The 27,054-nt window shown below is 61.3% G+C and overlaps 2 protein-coding genes across 10 annotated transcripts in view; one reads left to right on the top strand and one right to left on the bottom strand.

Moving 5' to 3' along the window:
• Nucleotides 1-5,325, top strand: part of SNX17 (sorting nexin 17) — a 42,977-nt gene extending 37,652 nt beyond the window's left edge. The window contains exons 8-15 of one of the 2 annotated variants that reach the window (XM_045011638.1): nt 753-822; nt 924-1,016; nt 1,262-1,387; nt 3,091-3,213; nt 4,117-4,194; nt 4,318-4,392; nt 4,472-4,513; nt 4,597-5,325. In XM_045011638.1, coding sequence (XP_044867573.1) covers nt 753-822; nt 924-1,016; nt 1,262-1,387; nt 3,091-3,213; nt 4,117-4,194; nt 4,318-4,392; nt 4,472-4,513; nt 4,597-4,716 — 727 coding nt within the window. In that variant the 3' untranslated portion in view covers nt 4,717-5,325. Of the gene's footprint in view, nt 1-752; nt 823-923; nt 1,017-1,261; nt 1,466-3,090; nt 3,214-4,116; nt 4,195-4,317; nt 4,393-4,471; nt 4,514-4,596 lie in introns of both variants that reach the window. The other variant, XM_045011637.1, reaches the window with a different exon arrangement.
• Nucleotides 5,326-5,646: 321 nt separating this feature from the next.
• ZNF513 (zinc finger protein 513) lies at nt 5,647-26,323 on the bottom strand. 8 transcript variants are annotated; one of them, XM_045011630.1, is made up of 5 exons: nt 26,192-26,308; nt 22,475-22,593; nt 21,227-21,358; nt 7,725-8,315; nt 5,647-7,177 (listed from the first exon to the last, which is right to left on the bottom strand). In XM_045011630.1, exons 2-5 carry the CDS (start codon nt 22,530-22,532, stop codon nt 6,429-6,431), a joined length of 1,530 nt encoding a protein of 509 aa, XP_044867565.1. In that variant the 5' UTR covers nt 22,533-22,593; nt 26,192-26,308; the 3' UTR covers nt 5,647-6,428. The 8 variants fall into 8 exon arrangements, with proteins under 8 accessions (XP_044867565.1, XP_044867567.1, XP_044867566.1 ...); XM_045011632.1 differs by having other exon boundaries at nt 22,475-22,596; nt 26,192-26,207; XM_045011631.1 differs by lacking the exon at nt 26,192-26,308 and adding an exon at nt 24,357-24,461 and having other exon boundaries at nt 22,475-22,596.
• Between the last annotated feature and the right edge of the window lie 731 nt (nt 26,324-27,054).

Genomic DNA, 27,054 nt, shown 5'->3' with positions numbered 1-27,054 from the left:
TTTTGCCCCAGATCCCTAAGTGGCCCCCTCAAGGATTGAGCTCACAACCCTGGGTTTAGCAGGCTAATCCTCAAACCACTGAGCTAGCCCTCTCCCCAGACAGAATTGCTGTGGAGGGTTTTCAATAAGCCACACCCGAGCGACGGTGTTACGCCGTGTAGCCAGCGCCATGCTGGTGTGGCGTTAGTGAGACGCTGTCAGTCTGTAGTGCAGACCTGCCCTCAGTGTGCAGAGAGAGCAGGGAACACTGAGCCACATGCACAGACCATAACAGCTCACCAGAAAAGTCCCTTGTCACACCTGATCCCATGGCCGGGACGCAGACACCTGGTGACCAGCGACCCAGAGAGACGTGGTCCCACCTCTCCGCAGGGGGCTGAGCCCCATCCCCCGGCTCGGGAACAAAGCCAGGCCTGAGGGGGGGGTTAAGTGTGGGCTGTGGGGAGCAGTCGGGGGCACCCCAGGAGTCTGACAAAGGAGATCGGACAGATGGGGGGACAGAGCTTGAACCACGGGGGTCACTGCAGCTGGGCTGGGTACCGGCTGCCCACAACGGACTCTGGTGGAGGCGGTGAGGCCCTGTGGCTCACCGAGGGCTCCTCCCAGAGCCCCAACCCTGTGGGTCCGTGAGCATGTTGGTGGCCTGGGGAGATCAGTGACTGGGCTGGGGTCACTCGTGCTGCCCCCGAACGCCAGTCCAGCCCTGGTGCGTGCCGGGGCCCTGCTGACACAGTGTGCTCCGTCTCTCCTAGTTACTGGGATTCTTCCTACGACGACGATGTCATGGAGCAGCGGGTGGGGCTGAACTTGCTGTATGCGCAGGTGAGTGTCTGCCCGGGCGCTCCAGGGCCTGGGGCCCCTTGTCTGTGCTGCGGGGCCCGGCCCCACGCAGGCTGCTCCTCATGGCCTCTGCTCCTTTGCAGACGGTGTCAGACATAGAACGCGGCTGGATCCTCGTCACCAAGGAGCAGCACCGGCAGCTCAAGTCCCTGCAGGAGAAGGTCTCCAAGAAGGAGGTGAGTGAGCGGAGCTGGGGACGGGGAAGGGAGCTGGGTCTGAGGGGAGAGGCGGAGCTGGCTCAGGGTCTGGCCACTGGGCCCACTCCGTCACTTCCTGCAGTCGGAGGAGCCTGGAGGCTCCCTGACCCTTCTCCAGCTGGGAACAGATGGGCAGAGGTGCCCCAGGCCGGTGGCAGGGAGGGTCCTTGGGCCTGGGCGAGGGGTGAGCCTGGCAGTGAACCTGTGCCCGGCTCTGCCTGTAGTTCATCCGCCTGGCGCAGACCCTGAAGTACTATGGCTATCTCAAGTTCGAGCCCTGCGTCACCGACTTCCCCGAGAAGGGCTGCCAGGTCATCGTCAGCGCCGGCAACAGCGAGCTCAACTTTCAGGTGCGGCTGCCCAGCGAGCAGATCAAAGAGGGCAGCTTCAAGGTGACACGCATGCGGTGCTGGCGGGTCACATCCTCGGTGAGTGCCCCTCGCCCGCCGCGGCTCGGGTCAGGCCCTCCCGCGGAGCTGGGGGGAACCCGTCGGTCCGCCTGGGTCGCCCGCCTGCCCCCCGCGGCTCGGGTCAGGCCCTCCCGCGGAACTGGGGGGAACCCGTCGGTCCGTCTGGGTCGCCCGCCTGCTCCCCCGCGGCTCGGGCCAGGCCCTCCCGCGGAGCTGGGGGGAACCCGTCGGTCCGTCTGGGTCGCCCGCCTGCCCCCCGCGGCTCGGGCCAGGCCCTCCCGCGGAACTGGGGGGAACCCGTCGGTCCGTCTGGGTCGCCCGCCTGCCCCCCGCGGCTCGGGCCAGGCCCTCCCGCGGAACTGGGGGGAACCCGTCGGTCCGTCTGGGTCGCCCGCCTGCCCCCCGCGGCTCGGGCCAGGCCCTCCCGCGGAGCTGGGGGGAACCCGTCGGTCCGTCTGGGTCGCCCGCCTGCCCCCCGCGGCTCGGGCCAGGCCCTCCCGCGGAGCTGGGGGGAACCCGTCGGTCCGTCTGGGTCGCCCGCCTGCCCCCCGCGGCTCGGGCCAGGCCCTCCCGCGGAGCTGGGGGGAACCCGTCGGTCCGTCTGGGTCGCCCGCCTGCTCCCCCGCGGCTCGGGCCAGGCCCTCCCGCGGAGCTGGGGGGAACCCGTCGGTCCGTCTGGGTCGCCCGCCTGCCCCCCGCGGCTCGGGCCAGGCCCTCCCGCGGAGCTGGGGGGAACCCGTCGGTCCGTCTGGGTCGCCCGCCTGCCCCCCGCGGCTCGGGCCAGGCCCTCCCGCGGAGCTGGGGGGAACCCGTCGGTCCGTCTGGGTCGCCCGCCTGCCCACCAGGCCCCTCGCCCCACTCGGTTCGGGTCAGGCCCTCCTGTATGTGTGATGCCTGTGAGGGAGGAGTCTTTGGGGAAGGGGGGGTTTGTGGGGGGTGCCTGTGAGTGTGGGGGAGGGATCTTTAGGGAAGGGGGGGTCTGTGTGGGGAGCCTGTGAGTGTGGGGGAGGGGTCTTTGGGGAAGGGGTGGGAGGGTTTGTGGGGGGTGCCTGTGAGTGTGGGGGAGGGGTCTTTGGGGGAGGGGTGGGAGGGTCTGTGTGGGGAGCCTGTGACTGTGGGGGAGGGGTCTTTGGAGAAGGGGGGGGGGTTTGTGTAGGGAGCCGGTGAGTGTGGGGGAGGGGTCTTTGGGGAAGGGGTAGGAGGGTTTGTGGGGGGTGCCTGTGACTGGGGGGGCGGGGTCTTTGGGGGAGGGGGGGTGCCTGTGAGTGTGGGGGAGGGGTCTTTGGGGGAGGGGGGTGCCTGTGAGTGTGGGGGGGGTCTGTGTGGGGAGCCTGTGAGTGTGGGGCAGGTGGGGTTGTGGGGGGAGGGGTCTTTGGGGAAGGAGGGTTTGTGGGGGGTGCCTGTGACTGTGGGGGCAGGGTCTTTGGGGGAGGGGGGTGCCTGTAATTGTGGGGGAGGGAGGGTCTCTTGCTGTTTCATTGCTGTGGCAGAAAGGCTGCCTGAGGAGCTGGGCAGCCTCCCCGTCCCATCGCTGCCCCCCACCTTGTTGACCCTGGGCCTGGCTGGGTCCAGGGGGCTCCGTTGGTGCCCTGCTGGCAGGGGGGGGCAGGGACAGCCACCAGCCTCACCCTCCTCTTCCTCAGGTTCCCACGAGCACTGGGCTGCCGGGGAGCAGCCCAGGCAAAGCGGAGGTGAAGCTGGAACTGGCCTTTGAGTACCTGATGAGCAAGGACCGGCTGCAGTGGGTCACCATCACCAGCCCCCAGGTAGGGCCAGCTGCCGCCTCCCCTGGGCTGCACGGTGCCCAGCAGTGGGGTCTCTGCAGGGCCCCCCAGCTGGGCGGGAAGGGCTGTGCTCTGGGGGAGATGGGGCTGCTCAGGGCCGGCTGTGGGGTCTCTGCAGGGCCCCCCAGCTGGCGGGAAGGGCTGTGCTCTGGGGGAGCTGGGGGCTGCTCGGGGCCGGCTGTGGGGTCACTGCAGGGCCCCCCAGCTGGCGGGAAGGGCTGTGCTCTGGGGGAGATGGGGCTGCTTGGGGCCGGCAGTGGGGTCTCTGCAGGGCCCCCCAGCTGGGCGGGAAGGGCTGTGCTCTGGGGGAGATGGGGCTGCTCAGTGCCGGCACTGGGGTCACTGCAGGGCCCCCCAGCTGGGCGGGAAGGGCTGTGCTCTGGGGGAGATGGGGCTGCTTGGGGCCGGCAGTGGGGTCTCTGCAGGGCCCCCCAGCTGGGCGGGAAGGGCTGTGCTCTGGGGGAGATGGGGCTGCTTGGGGCCGGCAGTGGGGTCACTGCAGGGCCCCCCAGCTGGCGGGAAGGGCTGTGCTCTGGGGGAGATGGGGCTGCTCGGTGCCGGCACTGGGGTCACTGCAGGGCCCCCCAGCTGGGCGGGAAGGGCTGTGCTCTGGGGGAGATGGGGCTGCTCGGGGCTGGCTGTGGGGTCTCTGCAGGGCCCCCCAGCTGGGCGGGAAGGGCTGTGCTCTGGGGGAGCTGGGGGCTGCTCGGGGCCGGCTGTGGGGTCTCTGCAGGGCCCCCCAGCTGGCGGGAAGGGCTGTGCTCTGGGGGAGCTGGGGGCTGCTCGGGGCCGGCTGTGGGGTCACTGCAGGGCCCCCCAGCTGGCGGGAAGGGCTGTGCTCTGGGGCTGCTCGGGGCCGGCTGTGACGGGCGCTGTCTCCCCCAGGCCATCATGCTGAGCATCTGCCTGCAGTCCATGGTGGATGAGCTGATGGTGAAGAAGTCTGGCGGCAGCATCCGCAAGGTGAGGGGGTGGCTGGGAGGGGGGTGAGTGTGTCCCTCTTGCATTGCTACCACCTCAGCTCCCCTGGGGTCCCCTGGCTGCCCCCCGCCCCTTGCTGAGCTGCTCTCGTCTGCTTTCCCCCAGATGTTCCGCAGGCGAGTCAACGGGGCCCTGCGGCGCTCGGAGAGCCAGCAAGCTGTGAAATCCCCACCCCTGCTGGTAAGTGCAGCCCCCCGCCCCGCCCCTCCCCTCCCCTCCCCACCCCGCTGCCCCCTCTGACCCGTGTCTGTCTCTGCAGGACTCGCCCGACGGCAGCCGGGAGCCCATGCTCAAACTCTCGGTGAGTAACTCTCCTCCTGGGGGGCGGGGGGTCCCGCAGCGCGGGATGGCGCTAACCTGCCCTCCCTGCCTCCCTCCCTGCAGAGCAAGCTCAGCTCCGTCAGCCTGCGCGGCATCAGCCACTCTGGCTCCGCCAGCGACTTGGGTGCCAACGACTTCCACGGCAACTACGCCTTCGAGGGGATCGGCGACGAGGACCTGTAGCCTGCTGCCGCCCGCGGCCAGCGCGGCTCTGGGGAACCTCCCATGTGCCTCTGCCGGGTTACCAGCCGCCTGCCCCTGCCCCACTTCAACCCCCTCCACCCACCATTGCCTTTGGGGGGGCGCCACCTCCCCACTGCTGCCACCGCCTTCCTGAGGGCGGCCCCTGCCCAGGCTCAGGCCACGGAGCCCATTTCACAGGGGGAACAAGGCTCACCTCCATGGGGCGAGAGTCAGGACGGGGGCTGGGCCAGCACCACACCCCTGCAGGAGGGCTCAGTGGCCTGGGGCCAGGACTGGCCTGCAGCTTGCACTTCGAGCCAGTCCGAGGGCTGGCTGCCAGGGGAGGTGGAGGCCGGGGGGCTGTTCCCATGGCGACAGACACCTCCCAGCCTCCATAAATGCCAAATTAGCAGCTAGGTCTTTGCACAAAGAACGGTGGCCGAAGTTCAGCATTGGCTGCGCCTGCCGCCGCAAACCCGCTCATAGACGCCAGCATCATCGCCAGGCTTGTAACCTGTAGGCTCTGCTGTTTGCAGAGGGACTGGAGCATTAATGGACATTAACCAATGTTTACACACTGCAGTGATTAAAGCGGCTCATGATTGGTAAGGGGTGTGTAGCTGCCTTGCCTGGGCTGGGGGGCTGGGAGGGGGGGCAGCAGCCGCCCAGAGAGGCCATAACTCCAGCTGGGCCCCCAGCATGGCCCCAGCCATGCCTCCCTTTGGGCAACTCCCCCCCGACTCCTTGACCCCCTGTAGGTCCATGCCCTGGTCGGCTCTTAACCCAAGTCAGGGCCCCAGCAGGTGACTGTAAATCGCCGTTGTGCCTGCGCTGGAGCCGGGGGCACAGGGCCCACGCCCTGCCCCGTGCGGTGGGGCCAGGCGCACATACCGCAGCAGGCCCGGGGACGCTTGGGGCCGTGACACATCAGCACTTACAGGGCGTTGCACGCGGGCAGGGCCAGGATTGGTGCTGCTCGACCCCCTTGCTGGAGCCCCCTGAGCTGCTCCTGGCCGTGCCTGAGGGCCGAGGGGCTCGGTCTCGCTCACAGCCCCTGGGCACGGGTAGGCGCCTCTGCACCCCAAAGAGCGAAGCCAGCTACCCAAATGGACGTTAATGCTTTTATACACAATATAAATTACACAGCCTTGAGATGCACCCCGGGGTGGGGGGCCAGGCCAGCCTCCCCCCCACCCCTCCCTCCCTGCTGCACCCGAGGGTGCTGGCGGAGGGAAGGGGCCACAGTCCGTGGTCCCTGACAAGGCTTCCTTGCGCTGCCTGGGCAGAGGCCGGCTGGCACGCCGCCTCCTCGCCCCTGAACCCCCATTTCCAGGGTGGGGCCGGCCCAGGCAGACCTGCCCCAGGGAACAGCTGTGTCTGATTGGGGGGGGGGTCTGTTCCCTCCCCCTGACAGCAGCTCCACACAGCTGGGGCGTGGCTTGGCCTGAGCCTCCCATGACAGAGAGGAGGGGTCACCAAGCCAGCCCTCTAGTGCCTACCGGGGGCTCAGACTCCATGGGTGGGGGGAGGCCGCAAGGCAGCAGCCATTGCCCGGCCCTGGCCCCAGCTCAGGTTACTGGGCAGCAGTGGCTCTGAGTTCCCGCTTCCCAGGCCCAGCCTGTCTGAGGGGGGGGCCCTGCCCCCCAGCCGCTGCTCGGGCACTCGCTCCTCCCCCCGCCAGGCGCCTGCCTGCGGTGGGCCAGGCCCAGGTCCTAGTGCAGGGAGGCCGCCGGGGGCGGCAGGGCCAGCCGGGGCTTGGCACTCGGGGGGCTGGCCCAGCCCTCACCAGCAGGGCCGTGGATCTTCTGGTGGCGCTTGTAGTTGTCCCAGTGGCCGGTGGTGTAGGGGCAGTGGCGGCAGCGGAAGGGCTTCTCGCCCGTGTGGCGCAGCATGTGGCGCTTGAGGTTCATGCTCTGGTTGCAGCGGTAGCTGCACAGGCCGCAGCGGAAGGGCTTGTCGCCAGAGTGGATGCGGCCGTGACGCTTGAGGTTGGCCAGGTTGCCACAGGCGTAGTCGCAGAGCTGGCACTTGTAGGGCCGCTCGCCTGTGTGCACCCGCTGGTGTCTCTTGAGGTTGTCCAGGTGGGCGGAGGCGTAGGGACAGAGCGGGCAGGCGAAGGGCTTCTCGCCGCTGTGCGTCTTCATGTGCCGGGCCAGGTGGTTGGGGTAGTGTGTGGCGAAGGAGCACAGGCTGCAGGAGAAGCCCTTGGCGCTGCTCTCGGGGGGGCTCTCCCCCGGCTCAGCGCTCAGCACGGCCAGGCTGCAGCGGCTGCAGATCTGCTCGACCAGGCTCTCGTCCTGCGCCAAGCCGTCGTCCAGCACCAGCCCACACATGCGGCAGGTGAAGGGAAAGAGCAGCTCCGGCAAGGCGTCTGCCTCGTCGCCCCGCAGGCGGGTGCAGCCAGGCAGGAGGGGGCTGCGGGCACCACTCACACGCAGGCTCAGCTCCGGCAGCAGCGGCTCTGCAGGACAGGGCAGCTGTGAGACTGGGGGTGGGGACCTCCTCCCTCCCCTGCCCGCCATGTCCATCCCCCTCCTCCCTTCCCCCGCCCCTGCCCCATCACCTATAGAACAAATCTAGTGTGTGGGGGAGAGGCAACCCCCCCCCCCCAATTCCAATGCTCCTCACTCAATCCACCCAGCACAGGTGGGAGTTCCCTGCTCCCCGGCCGGCCGCTGGCCATGGCAATCATGGTAATGCACACATCTCCTCCCCAGAGCGAGTGCCAGGGCTTGTCGCCAGAGCGGCTGGGCCGGCTGCTTGATGGAGCGTTTGGGGCACAGTGGGTGGGGAGCAGGCTGGGCCTGAGACTTGGCCAGAGACAGCTCCACTCCTCCCAGGCTCCCAGACCTCAGAGAGCAGGAGCTGCCCCTGGAGCCTTACTGGAGGCCAGTGACCACACTGGCTTCTCCTTCCAGGGCCCTGCAGCCCGGCCCTCGCTGGCCCAGCAAGGCTGCCCTGGAGCAGCCTGCTCCGGCCCACGTGCTGGGTGTGTCCTGCCCCCCTACCTTGGGCCTTGTCCCGGCAGCAGGGCCCCTCCTCCGCCTGGCGATGGCTCAGCATGTGGCGCTTGAGGTTGCGGCTCTGGTTGCAGCGGTAGTCGCAGGCGCTGCACTGGAAGGGCTTGTCCTGGCTGTGGATGCGCTCATGGCGCCGCAGGTTGCCCAGGCTGCTGCAGGCGAAGCTGCAGGCCTGGCAGCGGTAGGGCCTCTCGCCCGTGTGCGTGCGCTTGTGCCGCGTCAGGTTCACCAGCTGGGCCGAGGCGTAGTCGCAATGTGGGCACTTGAAAGGCTTCTCGCCGTTGTGGGTCTTCATGTGGCGCTTGAGGTGGCTGGAGTAGTGGGAGGCGAAGGGGCAGAGTTGGCAGGAGTAGAGCACACGCTGGCCCCGGCCCTCCTCGGCCCCTGCACACTGCGGGCAGCTCTGCCCCAAGCGCACGGCCAGCTGCAGGCCACACTGAGGGCAAGGCGGGGCTGGGGGGCCAGGCTCCCGCCCCTCCTCGGGGTCACTCTCCACGCTCAGCTGCCGGTAGCTGGAGGAGTAGTCGTCGTCGCTCAGTGAGTAGGCCGGGATGGAGATCTTCCCCACCAGGGAGTCCACTGCAAACGCCGCAGGGAGAGGGGAGCAGTCAGTGCAGAGGCCACACAGGACCTAACACCCATCCCCAGCAGCCACCCACAGCCCCTCCCCTCTGGGCTGGACACAAGAACGGCCAGGCCGGGTCAGCCCAGTGTCCTGTCTTCTGACAGCGGCCAGAGCCAGACGCTTTACCGGGAACGAATAGAACTGAGCCATTAGCTAGTGAGCCAACCCTGTCCTCAGTCCCAGCATCTGGCAGCCAGAGGCGAGGGGACACCCAGCGTGTGGGGCTGCGTCCTGACCATGTTGGCTAATAGCCATTGATGGACCTGTCCTCTAGGAACTTCTTGTTCTTTTTGAACCCTGTTATAGTCTTGGCCTTCACAGCATCCCCAGGCTGACTGTGTTGTGTGAAGAAATACTTCCTTTTGTGTGTTTTAAACCTGCTGCCATGTGGTGACCCCTAGTTCTTGTGTTAGGAGGAGGAGTAAATAACACGTCCTTATCTACTGTCTCCACACCAGTCATGATTTTATAGACCTCAATCATATCCCCCCCTTAGTTGTCTCTTTGCCAAGCTGAAAAGTCCCAGTCTTGTTAATTTCTCCTCAAAGAGAAGCCGTGCCAGACCCCTAATAATTTTTGTTGCTCTTTTCCGAACCTTTTCCCACTCCAATCTCTCTTTTTTGAGACATCTGCACCCAGGATTCAAGATGTGGGCGAACCAGAGATTTATAGAGAGGCAATACGATATTTTCTGTCTTATTATCCAGCCCTCTCCTAATGGTTCCTAAGTTCGGTGTGCCTCTGTCTGCCGCGGCACATTGAGCGGATGTTTTCTGAGAACTATCCATAACTCCACTGTCTCTCTCTTAAAAGATAACAGCTAATTTAGCCCCCATCATTGTATATGTAGCGTTGGGATTCTGGTTTCCAATGTGCATCACTTTGCACTGATCAACATGGAATTTCACCTGCCATTTTGTTGTACAGTCACCCAGTTTTGTGAGAGCTTTCTGTAGTTTGCTTTGGACTTTGCCACCTCAGTGTTTACACCTTTTCCCCCACATCATTTATGAATGTGTTGAAGGGCACTGGTCCCAGTGCAGGAGCGCCCCCCGCCCCGCCCCCAGGAATAGCCATCCATGAGCCCCTCCCCTTTGGGCCATGCCCACCAGCAGGCCACAGAGGCATTTGCACAGGACACCCCAGCAGACACCAGTTCCCAACAGATGGGCCTGCCCACACCGGACCCCCACTCCGTGGAACTGCAGTGGTTCCTGCTACAGCTGCTGGCCAGGCCCTCACAGAGGCCATTAAACCAGCATGAGAGCTGGCAAGGGGGCTGGCTGGACCTGCACTGACCGCCCACACAGCAGGGTCACCCCATGGCAAGGGCACAGCTGAGCCAAGAGAACCATCCCGGCAGTGCCCCAGCCGGACAGATGGCAGTCGGGGGCAATGCCCATGTGCCCCATGCTGTCCTGCTGGCAGCCTGGGCCAGGGGAGCACAGGGCTTGCAGACAGCTGCACTCCAGGCCCTGAGAGAGGCGCACACTGGGCCAGCGAGCTTTGCAGCAGTGGGCTCATGGAAATGCCATCTTCCCAGCCAGCACTGCTTCTCCCACAGAGCCGAATGCCAGGCTGCCTTCTAAGCGCCTGCCACTGGCTCCTCAAGCCCGCCCAGCTCCGCAACTCCCTGCATGGGGCCTCGCTGCTTGTTCCAGAAAATGGATACAAGCCCTGGGCCCATCCCCTATCACAGAGGCAGAGGTTTCCTGTCTGTTCTCTTCCTCTAACTCCAGTGACCCCCTCCAGCCTCCTCATCTGCCTTGTGCTCACTCTCAGGCTCCAGCCAGGACTAGCCGGCTTTAGTTTCTCCCCCTTAAAAACCCATTTGCCTCACCAGCTACCACCCCAGACCTGTTTCCCCCCCATCAGTGAGCTCACGGCCCAGTGCTGGGGAGGACGGCACAGAGATCCTGGAGGCCAAAGTTGGCTGCTAAGCAAGAGATTGAAGTCCGGGACCTGCATGGGAGCCATTCTCTGAAATGCTTCCCGTTCCACGCGCAGGGCCAGTCAGACAGGCAGAACTGCAGGGTCTGAATGTGTGGATTTGACGATGGTGTAGGGAGGAGGGGGTTAGATAGGAACTGGGGAAGGAGGAGCCTATACAGGCAGGATAGGCTCCACCTACACCAAACTGGAACCAGATTGCTAGCATGTCAAATGAAAAAGGTCATAGAGGAGTTAGGGCTGGGGGAGACCCGAGAGGTGTGGAGGAGCACATGATTCGGACAGAGGCATCGCTTAGGGGAGTAGCCTAGTAAAGGGGAAAGGACAGCAATTGATAAAGTGCAGGCAGGAGTCAAACGAGAGAGCAAGTGTCCCGTTCAATGACGTCACAACAAGGCAGACAACTAAATAGTGACAAATTTTATAAGTGCTTGTTTACACATGCCCGAAGTCTAACTAGTAAGATAGGTGAACCTGAGTGCCTGGTACTAAATGAGGCGGCTGATATAACAGGAAACATGGAAACTTGGCAGACTGATGATAATCACTGCAACACTAATCCCTATACATTTTGTACCCTGGTAGGACAGAAGCTGCGTGAATGGCGCTGGAGATTGGGAAACGCTCATGGGGATTAGAGAGACTGTAAAAATAGAAAATGCAGTAATGGGAGACTTCACCTATCCCCCTACTGACTGGGAACAGGTCACGTCAGGATAGGATGCAAAGAACATTTCTAGACGCCATTAATGACGGGTGCTTGGGGCAGCCAGTCCTGGAACCCCCGGGGCAGCAGCGAGTCTTGCCCTAGCGCCGCTCTACATAAGGCTGCAAGTCGATCTAACTCGCGCTAGTTCGGTTACGTAAGTTACTGAACTCATGTCAACGTACAGTGGTGTCTGCACGGCGCCATGTTGACGGGAGATGCTCTCCCATTAACGCAGCTTCTGCTCTTCGGGAGGAGGAGCGCACACCTTGCCAGGAGAGCGCTCGCCCATCAACTCAGCATGTCTTCACCCGACCCGCTAAATCGACGGCACTGCACCAATTGCAGCAGTGCCAGTTCCGCCGGTAGTGGAGACATGGCCTTTGTCCTACGTGGCGGCGCACAGGATCTGATCTAGGCTGTGAATATAGTGGAACTGCTCGACAATAGTGACCATAATGTAATTAAATGGAACATCCTTCCGGGGGGGGGAGGGAGATACGAAAGAACCCCCCCCCACTAGAATTTAACTTCAAAAAGGGGAACTACACAAAAAGGAGGTGGCGAGTTAAGTGGAAAATAAAAGGAGCAGTCACAAGAGTGCATGGAAACTTCTTACCACCCCCATGACAGAGGCTCAAACCATATGTATACCCCCCCCCACCCCCACAAGAGAATGCCATCTTTGCTAAACAGAGTCAAAGCAGCAGCCAAAGATACAGACACCCCATAAATATTGTAAGTCAAATCTTACTGAGGAAAAAAGGAAGGATAAACTCTGGCAAGTCGTGTAAAATTTAATTAGGCAGGTAAAAAAAGAATCTGAAGAGCAACTAGCAAAAGACCAAAAAAATTTTTGCTGTTTTTTGTTTTTTTAAGTACATCAAAAGCAGGAGGCCTGCCAGACAAGCAGTAGGCCCACCGGACAATCGAGGTGCTAATGGAGCACTCAAGGATGACAAGTCCAAGTTACAGGAATTCAGTCTTTACTGCAGATCACCTGAGGGAAATTCCCATTCTTGAGCCATTCTTTTTAGGTGACAAATCTGAGGAGCTGTCCCAGATTGAGGTGTCAGTGGAGAAGATTCTGGAACAAATGGATAAATTAAAGAGGAATAGGTCACCAGGACCAGATGGTGTCACCCAAGAGTTCTGAAGGAACTCAAATGTGAAATTAAAAAACTAACTGTGGTATGTAACCTATTGCTTAAGTCAGTCTTTGAACCAGATGACTGGAGGATAGTTAATATGATGCCAATTTTTAAAAAAGGACTCCAGAGACAATCCTGGCAATTAGAGGCCGGTAAACCTGACTTCAGTAACAGGCAAATTGGTTGAAACTATAGGAAAGAACAGAATTATCAGACACAGAGGATCAGGATATGTTGGAGGAAGAGTCAACATGGTTTTTGTAAAGGGAAATCCCGCCTCACCAAATAGAATTATCCGAGGGGGTCAACAAGCATGTGGACAAGGGGGATCCAGTGGATAGAGTGTACTTGGACTTTCAGAAAGCCGTTGAGAAGATCCCTCAGCAATGGCTCTTAAGCAAACATGGGATTAGATTAGGGGGTTAGACTAGATGACTCTTGCAGTCCCTTCTATCCCTGACTCTATAATTCTACGATAAGAGGGAAGGTCGTCTCGTGGATCAGTAACTGGTTACAAAACAGGAAACAAGGGGCAAGAATAAATGGTCAATTTTGACAGTGGAGAGAGGTAAATAGCAGGGTCCCCAGGGGTCTGTACTGGGACCAGCTGTTCAGCATATTCGTAAATGATCTGGAGAAAGGGGTAAACGATACAAAACGACTCAAGATAGTTAAGTCCGAAGCAGGCTGTGAGGAGCTCCAAAGGGGTCTTACAAAACTGGGCGACTGGGCAACAAAATGTCAGATGAAATTCAGAGTTGATAAATACAAAGTAATGCACAGTGGAAACTAATCTGAACTCTACATACACATTGATGGGGTCTAAATCAGCTGTTACTACTCAAGAAAGATCTTGAGGGCTTTGTGGACAGTTCTCTGAAAATATCGGCTCAAAGTGCAGCAGCAGCCAAAAAAGTGAACAGAATGGTAGGAACCAAAAGGAAAGGGGTAGATAATCAGCCAATAAATATTATAATGCCACTGTATAAATCCACGGTCCAGCCATACCTTGAATACTGCGAGCAGTTCTGGTTTCCCCAGCTCAAAAAAAAAAAAAAAAAAAAAGATATATTGGAATTTGAAAAAGTAGATAGAAAGGCAGGAAAAATTATGAGGGGTATGGAACAGCTTCCACATGAGGAGAGATTAATAAGACTGGGACTTTTCAGCTTGGAAAAGAGACGACTAAGGGGCGATATGACAGAGGTCTATAAAATCATGACCGGTGTGCAGAAATTGAACAAGGAAGTGTTATTTACTCCTTCACATAACAAGAACTGGGGGGTCACCGAATGAAATTCATAGGCAGCAGGTTTAAAACAAACCTAAGGAAGTATTTCTTCACACGATGCACAGTCAGCCTGTGGAACTCATTGCCAAGGGATGCTGTGAAGGCCAAAAGTCTAACTGGTTCATAAATAATTAGATAAGTTCACAAACAATAGGTCCACTAACAGCTATAAGCCGAAATAGTCAAGGATGGAACCGCATGCTCCAGGTGTCCTACTCCAGGAGGAATTCTGCGCCACTGTGCATGTGCAGAAGGACAAGTGCAGAGTCCTGCACTTAGGAAGGAAGAATCCCATGCACTGCTACAGACTAGGGACCGCGTGGCTAGGCAGCAGTTGTGCAGAAAAGGACCTAGGGGTTACGGTGGACGAGAAGCTGGATAGGAGTCAGCAGGGTGCCCTTGTAGCCAAGAGGGGCAACGACATATTGGGCTGCAATAGCAGAAGCATTACCAGCAGATCAAGGGAAGTGAATATTCCCCTCTATTCGGCACCAATGAGGACACAGCTGGAGTACTGCGTCCAGTTTTGGGCCCCCCACTACAGAAGGATGTGGACAAATTGGAGAGAGTCCAGCGGAGGGCAACAAAAATGATTCATGTGCCCCAGCCCCCTACTTATGAGGAGAGGCTGAGGGAACTGGGCTTGTTTAGTCTGCAGAAGAGAAGAGTTATGGGGGATTTGATAGCAGCCTTCAACTACCTGAAAGGGGGTTCCAAAGAGGATGGAGCTCGGCTGTTCTCAGTGGTGGCAGATGACAGAACAAGGAGCAATGGTGTCAAGTTGCAGTGGGGGAGGTTTAGGTTGGATATTGGGAAACACTTTTCACTGGGAGGGTGGTGAAGCACTGGAATGGGTTCCCTAGGGAGGTGGTGGAATCACAGAATATCAGGGTTGGAAGGGACCTCAGAAGGTCATCTAGTCCAACCCCCTGCTCAAAGCAGGACCAAACCCCAGACAGATTTTTGCCCCAGATCCCTAAAGGGCTCCCTCAAGGATTGAACTCACAACCCTGGGTTTGACAGGCCAATGCTCAAACCACTGAGCTATCCCTCCCCTCTTTCTCCTCTTTCCTTAGAGGTTTTTAAGGTCAGGCTTGACAAAGCCCTGGCTGGGATGATTTAGTTGGGGATTGGTCCTGCTTTGAGCAGGGGGTTGGACTAGATGCCTCTTGAGGTCCCTTCCAACCCGGATATTATGTCCCCTGCAGATCCCCTCACGCCTAAAATCAGATTCAGCAGGGGAGGTGCTGCAGTTACACCTTTTGCCCACCAGGGGCTGCTGTGGCACCAGAAGAGAGGGCAGCTGGCTCTGGGCTGGAGTAAGGAGCTGTAGAGAGGGAGGGGGCAGTAGCTGCCTTCTTACAGCACCTTGCCTGCGGGGCCAGGTGAGGGGAAACAGGACATAGGGGAGGATGACCAGAGTGGGGCACGTCACAGACTGGGTTCAGAAGGGCCGGGGGGACGGGACAAACAAGGGAGGGGGCACAAAGCCAGTGAGGGGACAGCATTGAGCCAGGGGCAGAATGGGAGTGGGAGTGTGGGGATACCTGGGAATGGGGGGGGGGGGGGAGGAGATGGCTGAGTGGGGTGCAGGGACACATGGGGATGGGGGGAGCAGTGGCCAAGTGGGGGTGTAGAAACACATGGGGGAGAGGAGGTGTATGGGGCAGATGTGCCTGTCTGAATGGGAGAGGTGGGGGTCAGCCAGGGTCTGCATGGGAAGGCCCCCCAACTCCTGAACAACCTCTCCCACCCTGCCAAAAAAAAAACAAAACAACCCTGTTCCATACGTCTCCCACCCACACCTAACAACCCTCCAGGTTCACTCCCAGGCCCCTGCCCAGCAATTACTTCCTTCTCCCTCAGCTCCTCCGTTACCCCGACTCCCCCCGGCCTTTGCACTGCTTCGGAGGGGTGGGGGAAATACGGGTCTGTGTTGCAGTTTAAATGAATTATTATTCAAAGGTCTGTATTAATGTGCCTAGTAAGGAATCTATTTGTCAAAAAACATTTCCTGAGTCTTTTTTGTTGTCAGTATTGTTACAGACATACTTGCTGACAGGTATTTTGAAATAAATTACCAAAATAATTGAAGCTGGCATGATTATATTGTGTTATTTTGACAAATAAAAGATGCAGAATTTTAAAATATTGCATGCAGAATTTTTATTTTTTTGGCACAGAATTCCACGGGGAGTAGTGTCCCTAACCCTCTAACTGGGACAGGGGGGGAGGGCTAACTCAGTGGTTTGAGCATTGGCCTGCTAAACCCAGGGTTTAAGTTCAGTCCTTGAGGGGGCCATTTAGGGATCTGGGGCAAAATCAGTACTTGGTCCTGCTAGTGAAGGCAGGGGCTGGACTCAATGACCTTTCAAGGTCCCTTCCAGTTCTAGGAGATTGGTGTATCTCCAATTAAAAAAAAAAAAGAGAGACTGGACGACAGGGGATAGATCACTCAATAACTGCTCTGTTCTGTTCATTCCCTCTGGAGCATCTCTCACTGGCCACTATTTCTCTCAGACCCAGTCTGGCCGTTCTTATGTTCACTTTCTACAATATCAGTCTGGAGTTCCTCTCCTCAACTCCATCCGAGATCCTCTCTGACCTTGCTTCCATCCCTCACTCTCCACTGAAACTGCTTTGCTGAAATCTCTGATGACCTCTCCCTAGCCAAAGCTCAGAACCAGCGCTCCATCCTCACCCTCCTTGAGCTGTTAGCTGCCTTTCATACTGCTGACCATGCTCCTCCGCTTGCAGCCTTGTCTTGCCTTGGTTTCCATGACTCTCTCCTCTCCTGGTTCTCCTACTGCTCCAGTTGCTCCTTCAGCACATCCTTTGGAGGATCCTCTTCTCTTTCCGTGGGGGTTCCACAGGGCTCTGTCCTTGGTCCCCTGCTCTTCTCCCCGCACACCTTATCTACTTCTACTCCAAGCCTGTCTCCTGCTGCCAAACTACAACCATGTCCTGTCTTGCTGGTGTCTCCTCGTGGATGCTGAGCCATCAGCTGAAGTGCAACACAGCTAAGACAGAGCTTCTTAATCTTCCCCATGTCACCTGCCTGCTACCTCCTATCTCGATCGCTGAGGACTCCTCCACCATCCAGCTGTCACTCAGGCCCATCACCTGAGTATCGTCTTCGACTCAGACCTCGTTCCAGGCCCTCACTTGCAGGCGGTGTCTAAATCTTGCCAATTCTTTCTGCACAATAGCTCTTGGACCCAACCTAATCTGTCCAGCCACCCAACTAAAACCTTCCGCCAGGCTCACATCTCACTTACTGCAGCATCCTGCCCTCTGGCCTTCACAAAGGCAGCCATGTCCCACTCAGGCCCATTCAGAATTCTGCTGCAAAGATCTCTGTCCTAGTCTGGGGCACTCTGACCATGTCACCCCTCTCTAAACCCCTCCACTGGCTCCCCCTTCTCTAGCGCACCAAGCCATCTGTGCAGGGCCTAGAAAGCAAAGACAAGCCATTTCGCGCTCTCTCAATCGAAGGCCGACTCCTGCAGCTGACCAAGCACTAGCACCCACTGGTTACATTTTAAACAAGCACCCCAGTGTTTTCTGCCTGGCTGCCTCTCCCTTGGGGGGTTCCCTGCAAAGTTCCACTAAACTCATGACCCTGCTTCAGCACCCGCTTTTCTCTGAGGCCTACGAAAGCCTGACAAAGGGGAGCCTGCTGGTGGGCTCAGCCCACTGCCCATCATGCTGACCAATACCGCTGCACTGTTCCCCCGGCCCCCCACCTTTGCTCGTGTCCACGTCTTGTCTAAGGCAGCCAGCGCCTTGGGACAGCCCCTTGCACAATGGGAGCCTGGTCCTAGGCACGATGGGAACACAAATGAATAACACGAAGAGGGGCTGCCTTCATGGACAATGCCCACCCTGGCAGAGGGGTCAAAGCAGGTCGCTAAATGACGGCGGCAGGTCAAACATAGCGAGCAATTGGAACTGCTTGCGAAGCTGGGCTCACTAACCCAGCCAAACATACACTCCTGCATCCAGGGACAGAGAGTTACAGCTCAGGGCACTGTCCTGAGAGTAGAGTCAGCACAGGACTTGCATCTACTCTGACCCCTAACTGACCACGTGCTCCCAGCGGGATGCTCCACTGGAACAACCGGCCGAGGGCTGCGGTGGCTTCTCCAGCCCTTGACGTTTTTAGGCGCCGCTCTAGCTCTGCTGGAAGTTCTGGGCCCAAGGTGGGACTCATTGGGCGGGTTCTCTGACCTGCGTGATGCAGGAGGTCAAACTAGATGATCACAATGGTCCCTTCCAACGAGAGAGCTCTGCATCCTCTGTGGCCATCCTGGAAAGAGCCTATGTGCTGCAGGGACCGACACGTGAACCGCTGTGGGTCCAGGAGCAGGCTGGAGAACAGGCCCACTCGCACAGCAGCAGCGCTCGCGGGATCTGACCAGGGCAGGCCGAGGGACAGCTCTGGGGAACCTGCCAAGGCTCCTGCGCTGTTTAGTACGGAGGGCCCAGTCCTTGTGCCAGTGCCGAGCTCTCCTCTCCTCTCCTCTCCCCCACTGCACTGGGAGCCCACGTAGTGCTTGGCAATGAGCCGAGCCAAGCCAAGAGCACACGGCCCTATGCCGAGGGCTAGCGAACACCAGGAGGTGACAGAGCTGCAGGGCGGGGCCAACAGCCAGACGGGCACGCAGTGCACGCCCGATCACCACACCCAGCTGAGCACACGGCCCAGCCTCTGCGCCACTAACCCGCAGAGACCTTGGAGTGCTCTGCAGAAGTCAGGGCCGCTATCCTGTCTGCAGATAGGGGCAGGGAGGTGCAGAGTGCGGGACTTGCCACAGGTCAGTGACAGAGGCAGGAAGACATCCAGGCTGCCGGCTCAGGGCCCCATCCACAGGGACACGTGGTCTCTTATGGCCACCCGCCTAAATGACATCTCTGCAGAGATCTTCACTGCTGGGGTAATGGAGACTCCTCCAGAAACATCACTCTGCTGATTGGAGCTCAGACTGCTAAGGCCATTGCAGGCAGCAAGTGTGACCACCTGCAGAACCGGCCACTGTCCCTCCTCCAGGGACTCTTGCATCAAGCCCAGAACTGTTGGCTGAGCCAGAGCAGATCTTCAAAAAACAAGAGTGCCCAATCTTCTAACTTCCCCCAGGGCTGGAGAATCCCCCACACCCCTGGCCAGATGTCCCACAGTTAGGGTGACCAGATGAGAGATGTGAAATATCGGGATGCGGGGGGTGGGAGTGGGGGGGGGGGGTACCAGCAGAGCAACAAACACCAAGAGCCGCTGGAGCATAGGAAAAATTGGTGGGGGCTGAGCACCCACCGGCAGCTCTCCCCCCCCCCCCCCCCCCCCGCTCGCCTTCGCTCTGCCTCCACCTCCCGAGCTGGCTGCCGCATCCTGCTTCTCCCCCCTCCCTCCTGCGCTTGCGTCGCCATACAGCTGATTAGCGCAAGCCTGGGAGGGAGGGGGAGGAATGCGGTGGGGAAGAGGCGGGGAGTTGGGGAGGGATCCAATAGGGCAGTGAGGGGGCAGGGCCAGGGCAGGGATTTGGGAAGGGAGGGGTGTAGTCAGGGCAGGGCCGGGGTGGAGTTGGGGTGGGGGTGTGTGTGTGTGAGACCCCTCTGCCTGTGCGCCGGAGGGCAATTTGCATCCCAACCGATTAAATATCGGGACGTCTGGTCACCCTACCCACAGTTAATCCCCCTCACTGGGAAACATCTGCACCTTATTTCCAGGCTGAATTTCTCCAGTTTCAGCTCCCAGCCTGCCTTTGTCTGCCAGACTGAAGAGCCGTCTGCTAGGAGAATCCTTCCAGGTCACGCTCCAAGTCACCTCTTCACTTTCCCTTGGTTGAGCTAAATAAACGAGCTTCGTCAGTCTCTCGCTGCAAAGCAGGCTTTCCAGATCTCAAATGGCTCTTCGCAGAACCCCTTCCAATTCATCGATATCCTGTTTGCAGTGTGGACGCAGCATCCAGCAACGGTTTCACTAATGCCACATACAGAGGTAACACCACCTGCCTGTTTATACATCCGAGGATCACGTTTAGCCTCTTCGCTGCAGCGTGGTCCTGGGAGCCGACGTTCAGCTGGCCCACGAGTCCTTTCCTGAGTCACTGCTTTCCGGGAAGTTCCTCTGGCTCGTGAGCAGGACGACGCTCTGTGCTGCTAGAGAGACAACCTTGCATTTGGCGGTGTTGTTGAAATGACACCTGTTGCTCCAGGCTCCCATTGATGCCTGGCAGGGCCCTGCGAGGATGCCAGGGCCAGGGAGTTCTGCTTGGTGCACAGACATCACTTCATTTAAAACATACATTACAAACGTGCAGCTGGGAGGCGCAGCTCTGAGAAGCCAGGAATCCATCTATCATCTAAGGTTTTATAAGGCCGCGCATCTTCCACGCCAGCTCAACAGCTCCAGCTGCACTCTCAGGGATTCTCTTTTCAGGCCAGGACTCCGCTTGGGGCAGGTCTGGGGGAGTTGGGTGCAGGTGGGAAGAGAGGAGGGTGGTTTACTGCACACCATCCAGACCTGGAATGACTGCCTGCCTCCTGGCGTCTTGGAGCCCAGCAAGCATTCCTTCACCACCACCACCCCCCGCCCAGTCAGGCTCCTGGCTGATCTATGCTGGGTTCTCTGCATTGATGTAGCTGTGCCGGTGCAGATGCCCAAGGTAGATGCACGACACCTGTGTGGCCAACCCTGGTGAGCGCAGCGCACACACACTAGGGGAGAAAACCCCCGAAGGTCATTGCCTGCAGCCCCAGGGCAGGAAGAGAATCCAGATCTTTGGGGCCTGTCCCATCCGGGGCTCCTCCACCAGCACACTCCTGGCTCTGCCACCTGACACGTCAATTGTAGCAGCCTCAGACCAATCTTCCCCACAGCCCTGCCTAGCGAACTTGCCACGGCCCAGCAGCCACAGGCAACACCGTCCCTAGTTATGGGCATGAAGGGTGCCCAGGTGACTGTAGCTCTCATGTCTTGACTTCGTCCACGCGCTCCCGTGGGCTCTCTCTGGACTTGCCTGTGCTTTTCACAGTGACAAACAGAGGCCAGGCAGCTCGGCCCCCCACCCAACCCGTTTCCTCTGCACAGAGCTCAACAGTCGTGCGCTTGTCCCACAGGAATCCAGGCCACCTCCGAGGGAGTGGAACCCCCACATGACAGTACACAAGCCCAGAGCGAGGAGTCAGACCCACCCCATCCATCTCTCACCCGACTAGGCAAGCGCCCGCCCTGCCTCCGCACGGGTCCCAGGGTCCCAGCTAATCAGGCACCTGGGCAGCACGATGGCAGATACAAGTCAATGTAGCCAAGGGTGGGTGAGGCACATGCCCTGCCCGGCCTCTCCCCACCCAGAGCCTCGGGACACACACAGGGGTGCTGGGTCCTGCGGGCAATGCGCCCTTATGGCCCCAGGGGGCTCACAGAAGCCCTAGCAGTTGCTGTTGGGAAACACAGAGGCTCCCCATCCTGCTCGGGATGGAGGTGACTGCATGGAGGGGCCTGTGCCAGGGCCCCAGGACCAACTTCCTCCCCAAAACCCTGAGCACAGGGCCAGCTCCCTCTCCCACTTCTGCCCCCCAAACCAGCAACAGCTGCTGCTGCCGCCTGGACTACCAGCCTCCTAGTGCCCAGTAGAGACCCCAGCCACTCCGGAGTGCAGGCCCCACGCTGGGATCTAGCGGAGAGCTGCTCTCACCCAGCTCCAATGGAGGAGCCTCCCCCTTCACCGCAGGGTCCCTCTGGAAAACACGCACAGCCCATAGACAAACCTTCCAAATCTTTCTCAAAGCCCATGATCCTGTCGCTGCTGTCCTCAAACTCCAGGTCCTGGCCCAGCAGCAGGTCACTCTGCAGCACCAGACCCCCTCCTGGCGTCTCCTCGAGAGTGTCTTCAGTGTCCACTGCAACACACGGAGCGCCAGCCAGTTACTGCTGGGGCACAAGGAAACGTGCTATCACGGGCTGAGGACTCTTCTTTCTGCTGCACAGCCATGGGAGGCATGGGGAACGGACGTTACCACTAGCGTCTGGAGCCAGAGCTGGGCCCAGCCACATGGGGAGCCGGGGCTTAGGCTGTGGCTCCAGGGAGAGTCCTCCACATGCTACCAGCTGCATGTGAAGTGCCCTCCGAGCCCCCCATCCTACAGCACGGGGGAAAGGTGAACCCCTCGGTCCCGATGCCCCTGCTCAGGCTGCCTTCAGCGTCCTGGATCAGAGCTCCCACGACACGCAGGGGAGCGAGGCAAGACAAGGGAAGACTGGGGCACCTCCTTTTCCCTGTGCAGCAGGGACTTCACACCCGCTTCGTGCGTGAAGAGAAAATGAGGCCCGAGGGGATTGGAGAAGCACTGACAGCCGGTAGAGGAGCCAGCCAGCCAGGCCTGCATGGTGGAGCACACCGATGCCCTCAGGCCACTCTGCAGGGCAGAAGCACTGCATTAAAAGGTCCAGGCACACCCCCGCACTCAGGCCGTGGCTTCGCAGCTAGCCAGTGACAGCTAAGGGCCTAGCCAGCACCGCGACCTCCTACACACAATTAGCGTTGCTGGTCCCACCAGGGTGGGGGAAACCCGCAAGCTCTGTCCCCAAAGCCCAACGCCTCTGCAGACAAGCAGCTACGCTGGCAGGAGACTCAGGCGACCAGATTAGGTTTCATTTTGCCAGGGAGTTGTCAGTGCAGTCCAGGGGACGCTGAGCACAGCTGGCTGTTGGGAGAGAGTGCGCTGGCTTGCGTGGGACGTGCAGCTTTCGCCCCACTGCATGGCAACTGGACTATCTGCAGTCCTGACCTGGCCCAGTGTCTGCGGCCCCTGAGCCTCGCCAGCTTTCCAGCCTTCACCCTCTCGCTCCCGTGGTGCTGGTGGGGAACTGAAACCCAAAGCCACTGGCCCAGAGCCCCACAGGGAGCCCTTGGCAGAGCACAGACTGGCTCCCAGGACGGCACCCTGTCCATGCAAGTTATTCCACCAAAGCCCACTGGTGCTCAGTCAGATCTTGGGTTCTGCCATGCCACACACCCTTTCCTGCTCGTCCCCCCGCCACGTGGAGACCTTCAGGAGAGGAGCCTGGAGCCATCTGCCTTGTACATTTCACCGGGAAGGGAGGAAGAACGGCTTCCCCGATGGCTACTCCCCACCTGCTAAGAATGGGAAGAAATCAGAGATTCTGCTGCCTGAAAGGAACCGCTCACACGGCTTCTCTACCAGCGCTAGGGAGCTGCCCACCTATCCCCCCCCGCACAAGGGCTCTATCCCAGGCTATGGCTGCATCACCAGCTAAGGCTGCGATGCCCTTGCTCAGGCGCTCAGCGAACAAGTGCGAGTATCAACAGCCGTGTGGCTGCAGCAGCCTGGGTGGCGGCAGCAGAGGCACGGCCTGGCTGTGCCAAGTACCTGCCCAGCCATTTCAGCTGTGCCCGAGCTACTGCAGCGAGGCTATGACCTACACTCGTGCGACTTGGGGGTGGGACTAGACACCTCCTGAGGTCCCTTCCAACCCTGAGAGTCTACGACTTGCCGAGAGCTGGTGCGAGGGCACGGAGAGCAGCAGGGGAATCATCGCCACAGGCTCCTCAGAATGGAGCAGGGACGTCCCTGTGGGCAGCTTCCTACAGACGCCACAGCGTCTTCTCCACCTCGACAGACGCCAGTGCAAGGGAAACGGGCACCACCGAAAGCTGAATGCGCCAGGGTCTGGGGGCTGCCTCCCAGCGTCCGACTGCTATGGACACACAGCACCTCTGGGCACCCCTGGGCTGCGATCCTTGGGCTCCCCTGCAGCACCTGGAGCTTGGTGTCCAGACTCCCCCCTGGGACCAGCAGCGCGGCACTTGGCTGCACGGATGTTACAGCCGGGGACACTAACACCCCCCACGTCCGGGCTGCTCTGCTACCCCCCAGCCCCCACCCCCGCCCTGCTACCCCCCAGCCCCCACCCTGCTACCCCCCAGCCCCCACCCCCACTCTGCTACCCCCCAGCCCCCACCCCCACTCTGCTACCCCCCAGCCCCAGCCCCCACCCCCACTCTGCTACCCCCTAGCCCCCACCCTGCTACCCCCTAGCCCCCACCCCTGCTCTGCTACCCCCCAGCCCCCACCCCACCCTGCTACCCCCCAGCCCCAGCCCCCACCCCACCCTGCTACCCCCCAGCCCCAGCCCCCACCCCACCATGCTACCCCCTAGCCCCGCCCCCACTCTGCTACCCCCCAGCCCCCACCCCCGCCCTGCTAGCCCCCCCCCCCGCTCTGCTAGCCCCCAGCCCCCACCCCACCCTGCTACCCCCCAGCCCCCACTCTGCTACCCCCCAGCCCCCACCCCCGCCCTGCTACCCCCCAGCCCCCACTCTGCTACCCCCCAGCCCCCACCCCACCCTGCTACCCCCTAGCCCCGCCCCCGCCCTGCTACCCCCCAGCCCCCACCCCCGCTCTGCTACCCCCCAGCCCCCACCCCCGCTCTGCTACCCCCTAGCCCCCACCCTGCTACCCCCTAGCCCCCACCCCTGCTCTGCTACCCCCCAGCCCCAGCCCCCCCCACCCCCTGCTACCCCCAAGCCCCAGCCCCCACCCCACCCTGCTACCCCCTAGCCCCGCCCCCACCCTGCTACCCCCTAGCCCCGCCCCCACTCTGCTACCCCCCAGCCCCCACCCCCGCCCTGCTAGCCCCCACCCCCGCTCTGCTAGCCCCCAGCCCCCACCCCACCCTGCTACCCCCCAGCCCCCACCCCCGCCCTGCTACCCCCCAGCCCCAGCCCCCACCCCACCCTGCTACCCCCCAGCCCCAGCCCCCTCCTCCTCCTCCCCCCCAGGCGGCTCCCCTACCCCCTAACCCCAGCGCCTCCCCCGCTCTGCTACCCCCCAGCGCCCCCCCCGGGAATTACCGCCCCCCCCGGACCCCCCCCACCTTTCACGGGCTGCGGGTGTCGCTGCTTCCGGCGGGGCATCGTGTCCGGCTCCAGCCCGGCCGCCTCCCCGCCCCCAGCTCCGGCCCCGCCGCGCCGCCCTCGCCGCTCATGGGCCCCGCGGCTCGGAGCGGCCGGTGGCTCCGGCCCCACTTCCGCTTCCGGCCGCAGGGCACGATGGGAGCCCCAGGGCCCCTCGCGGGGATGGCGGTGACGTCATCGGCGCGCCCACACCCGCGTGGCGGGAGCGGGGGGGCGGGGCCGGGCCCGGTGTTACTGGCGGGGGGAGGGGGGCGGGGCCAGGCCCGGGGGTTACCGGCGGGGGCGGGGCGGGGCCGGGGGTTACCGGCGGGGGGCGGAGCGGGGCCGGGGGGTCCCGGCGGGGGGCGGGGGGGCGGAGCGGGGCCCGGGGGTTACCGGCGGGGGCGGAGCGGGGCCGGGGGTTACCGGCGGGGGCGGAGCGGGGCCGGGGGTTACCGGCGGGGGGCGGGGGGGCGGAGCGGGGCCCGGGGTTACCGGCGGGGGAGGGGGGCGGGGCCAGGCCCGGGTGTTACCGGCGGGGGAGGGGACGGGGCCAGGCCCGGGGGTTACCGGCGGGGGGAGGGGCGGGGCAGGGCCGGGGGTTACCGGCGGGGGGAGGGGCGGGGCAGGGCCGGGGGTTACCGGCGGGGGGAGGGGACGGGGCCAGGCCCGGGGGTTACCGGCGGGGGGAGGGGGGGCAGAGCGGGGCCGGGGGTTACCGGCGGGGGGAGGGGCGGGGCAGGGCCGGGGGTTACCGGCGGGGGGAGGGGACGGGGCCAGGCCCGGGGGTTACCGGCGGGGGGAGGGGGGGCAGAGCGGGGCCGGGGGTTACCGGCGGGGGGAGGGGGACGGGGCCAGGTCTGGGTGTTACCGGCGGGGGGAGGGGGGCGGAGCGGGGCCGGGGGTTACCGGCGGGGGAGGGGGCGGGGCCAGGCCCGGGGGTTACCGGCGGGGGGAGGGGGGGCAGAGCGGGGCCCGGGGTTACCGGCGGGGGAGGGGACGGGGCCAGGCCCGGGGGTTACCGGCGGGGCCAGGCCGGGGGGTTACCGGCGGGGGGAGGGGGAGGCGGAGCGGGGCCCGGGGTTACCGGCGGGGGGAGGGGACGGGGCCAGGTCTGGGTGTTACCGGCGGGGGGAGGTGGGCGGAGCGGGGCCGGGGGTTACCGGCGGGGGAGGGGGCGGGGCCAGGCCCGGGGGTTACCGGCGGGGGGAGGGGGGGCAGAGGGGGGCCCGGGGTTACCGGCGGGGGAGGGGACGGGGCCAGGCCCGGGGGTTACCGGCGGGGCCGGGGGCTGCAGGTTGCTGCCTGAGGCGATCAAGGCAGAGCCCCCCCCCCCCGCCGCTTCCGGGAGAGGCGGATTCTCGGTTTCTGTCTCGTTGGCTCCAGCCGGGCCCCCGTGACTCCGGTGTCCGGGAATCCCGGGCCGCTCCCGCAGCCAGGGCCCGGCTCCCGGCGGAGGATCCTGTGGCTGCCCCAGCAGCCGGGAGCCTGTAGCCACAGTTCAAGGGAGCAGTTAAGAAAGACAAGGACGTCTCCCCCCGTCCCCGTTGCTGTCCCGCTGCCGGCTTGGGAAGAGCTGCTCCCTTCCGCTAGTACAAATGCAGCACGATCGGGGGCTGAGCACCTGGAGCAAACGGAGAATTTAAAAAGTCCTCTGGCCCTAGGCCCGGATGCTCCCTCCCCGGGTACAGACAAAAATCTGCAACCTCCTTCAATCCAGCCGCTGTGCCACCGGATTTGAGAGTAGCAAAATATTTCATCATTTCAGATAATGCGCTAGAGCTGGTTCAGGGAATTACAAGCCAGCCCGCCTCACCTCCGTACATGGGGATTTGGTTGAAATGATCATTAACAGAACAAAATGCTTGGAAGATCATGACCGGACCGGCTCCAAGCAGCTCCCTTCCAGCGAGGCTAGTGGCATCCTTTGAACGGGTCAGTAAAGTACTGGCTAAGTGGGAACTGCTTGACCAAACGTATTGAGCGAGATAATATCTGTTATGTGAGCAACTCCTGTTGGTGAGAGAGACAAGCTTTCTCCCTCCCAGAGCTCTGTGTACCGCAAAAGCTTGTTTTTCTCACCCACAGAAGTTGATCCAATAAAAGATATTCCCTAACCCACCTGGAGTCTCTGTCCTATCCTGGGACCAGCAGGGCTGCAACTACACTGTGTATAAATGATTTCTGTAACAGACTCATGTCCCTGCTGGTAACTGGCCCCTTGTGGTCAGTCATGGCATGGTAGATGCTTTATCTTAATCCCTACTCCCTGGGTGTTTCCAACAAGTTTAAAATGAGCTTTGTATCCAAGAACACCCCGTGAGTCAACAAAGAATCCATCAAACAAAAAAAGAAACCATTTCACCAAGGGCTTTGGTCCTACCACACTCTCCTGTTGACCATCTCTGAATCCTTCTTTAAAGGAAGCAGCTTCCTGGGGCTGGGATACAGCAGTCTTGCCCTTATCTGTGGATGAAGAACCCCCGTTCTCTTTCCTGGAGCTGGGGCAGCAGGAACAGCCTTTGCAGTGATCTCCTTCCTTCCCTACCGGTTCTGCCTCTGGATCAACCCTCCCTGAATTCTAAAAAACGCTCTGGAAGGCCCAGCTGCTCATTTACCAGTTAAGCCCTAAAGGGCTCCCTGGGCAATCTGTTCCCCTCAGGCTGGCTCACCAGCAGT

The sequence above is a fragment of the Mauremys mutica genome, chromosome 3, assembly GCF_020497125.1.
Source record: "Mauremys mutica isolate MM-2020 ecotype Southern chromosome 3, ASM2049712v1, whole genome shotgun sequence".
Lineage (NCBI taxonomy): Eukaryota > Metazoa > Chordata > Testudines > Geoemydidae > Mauremys > Mauremys mutica.
This window is presented reverse-complemented; position numbering and strand designations above follow the sequence as displayed.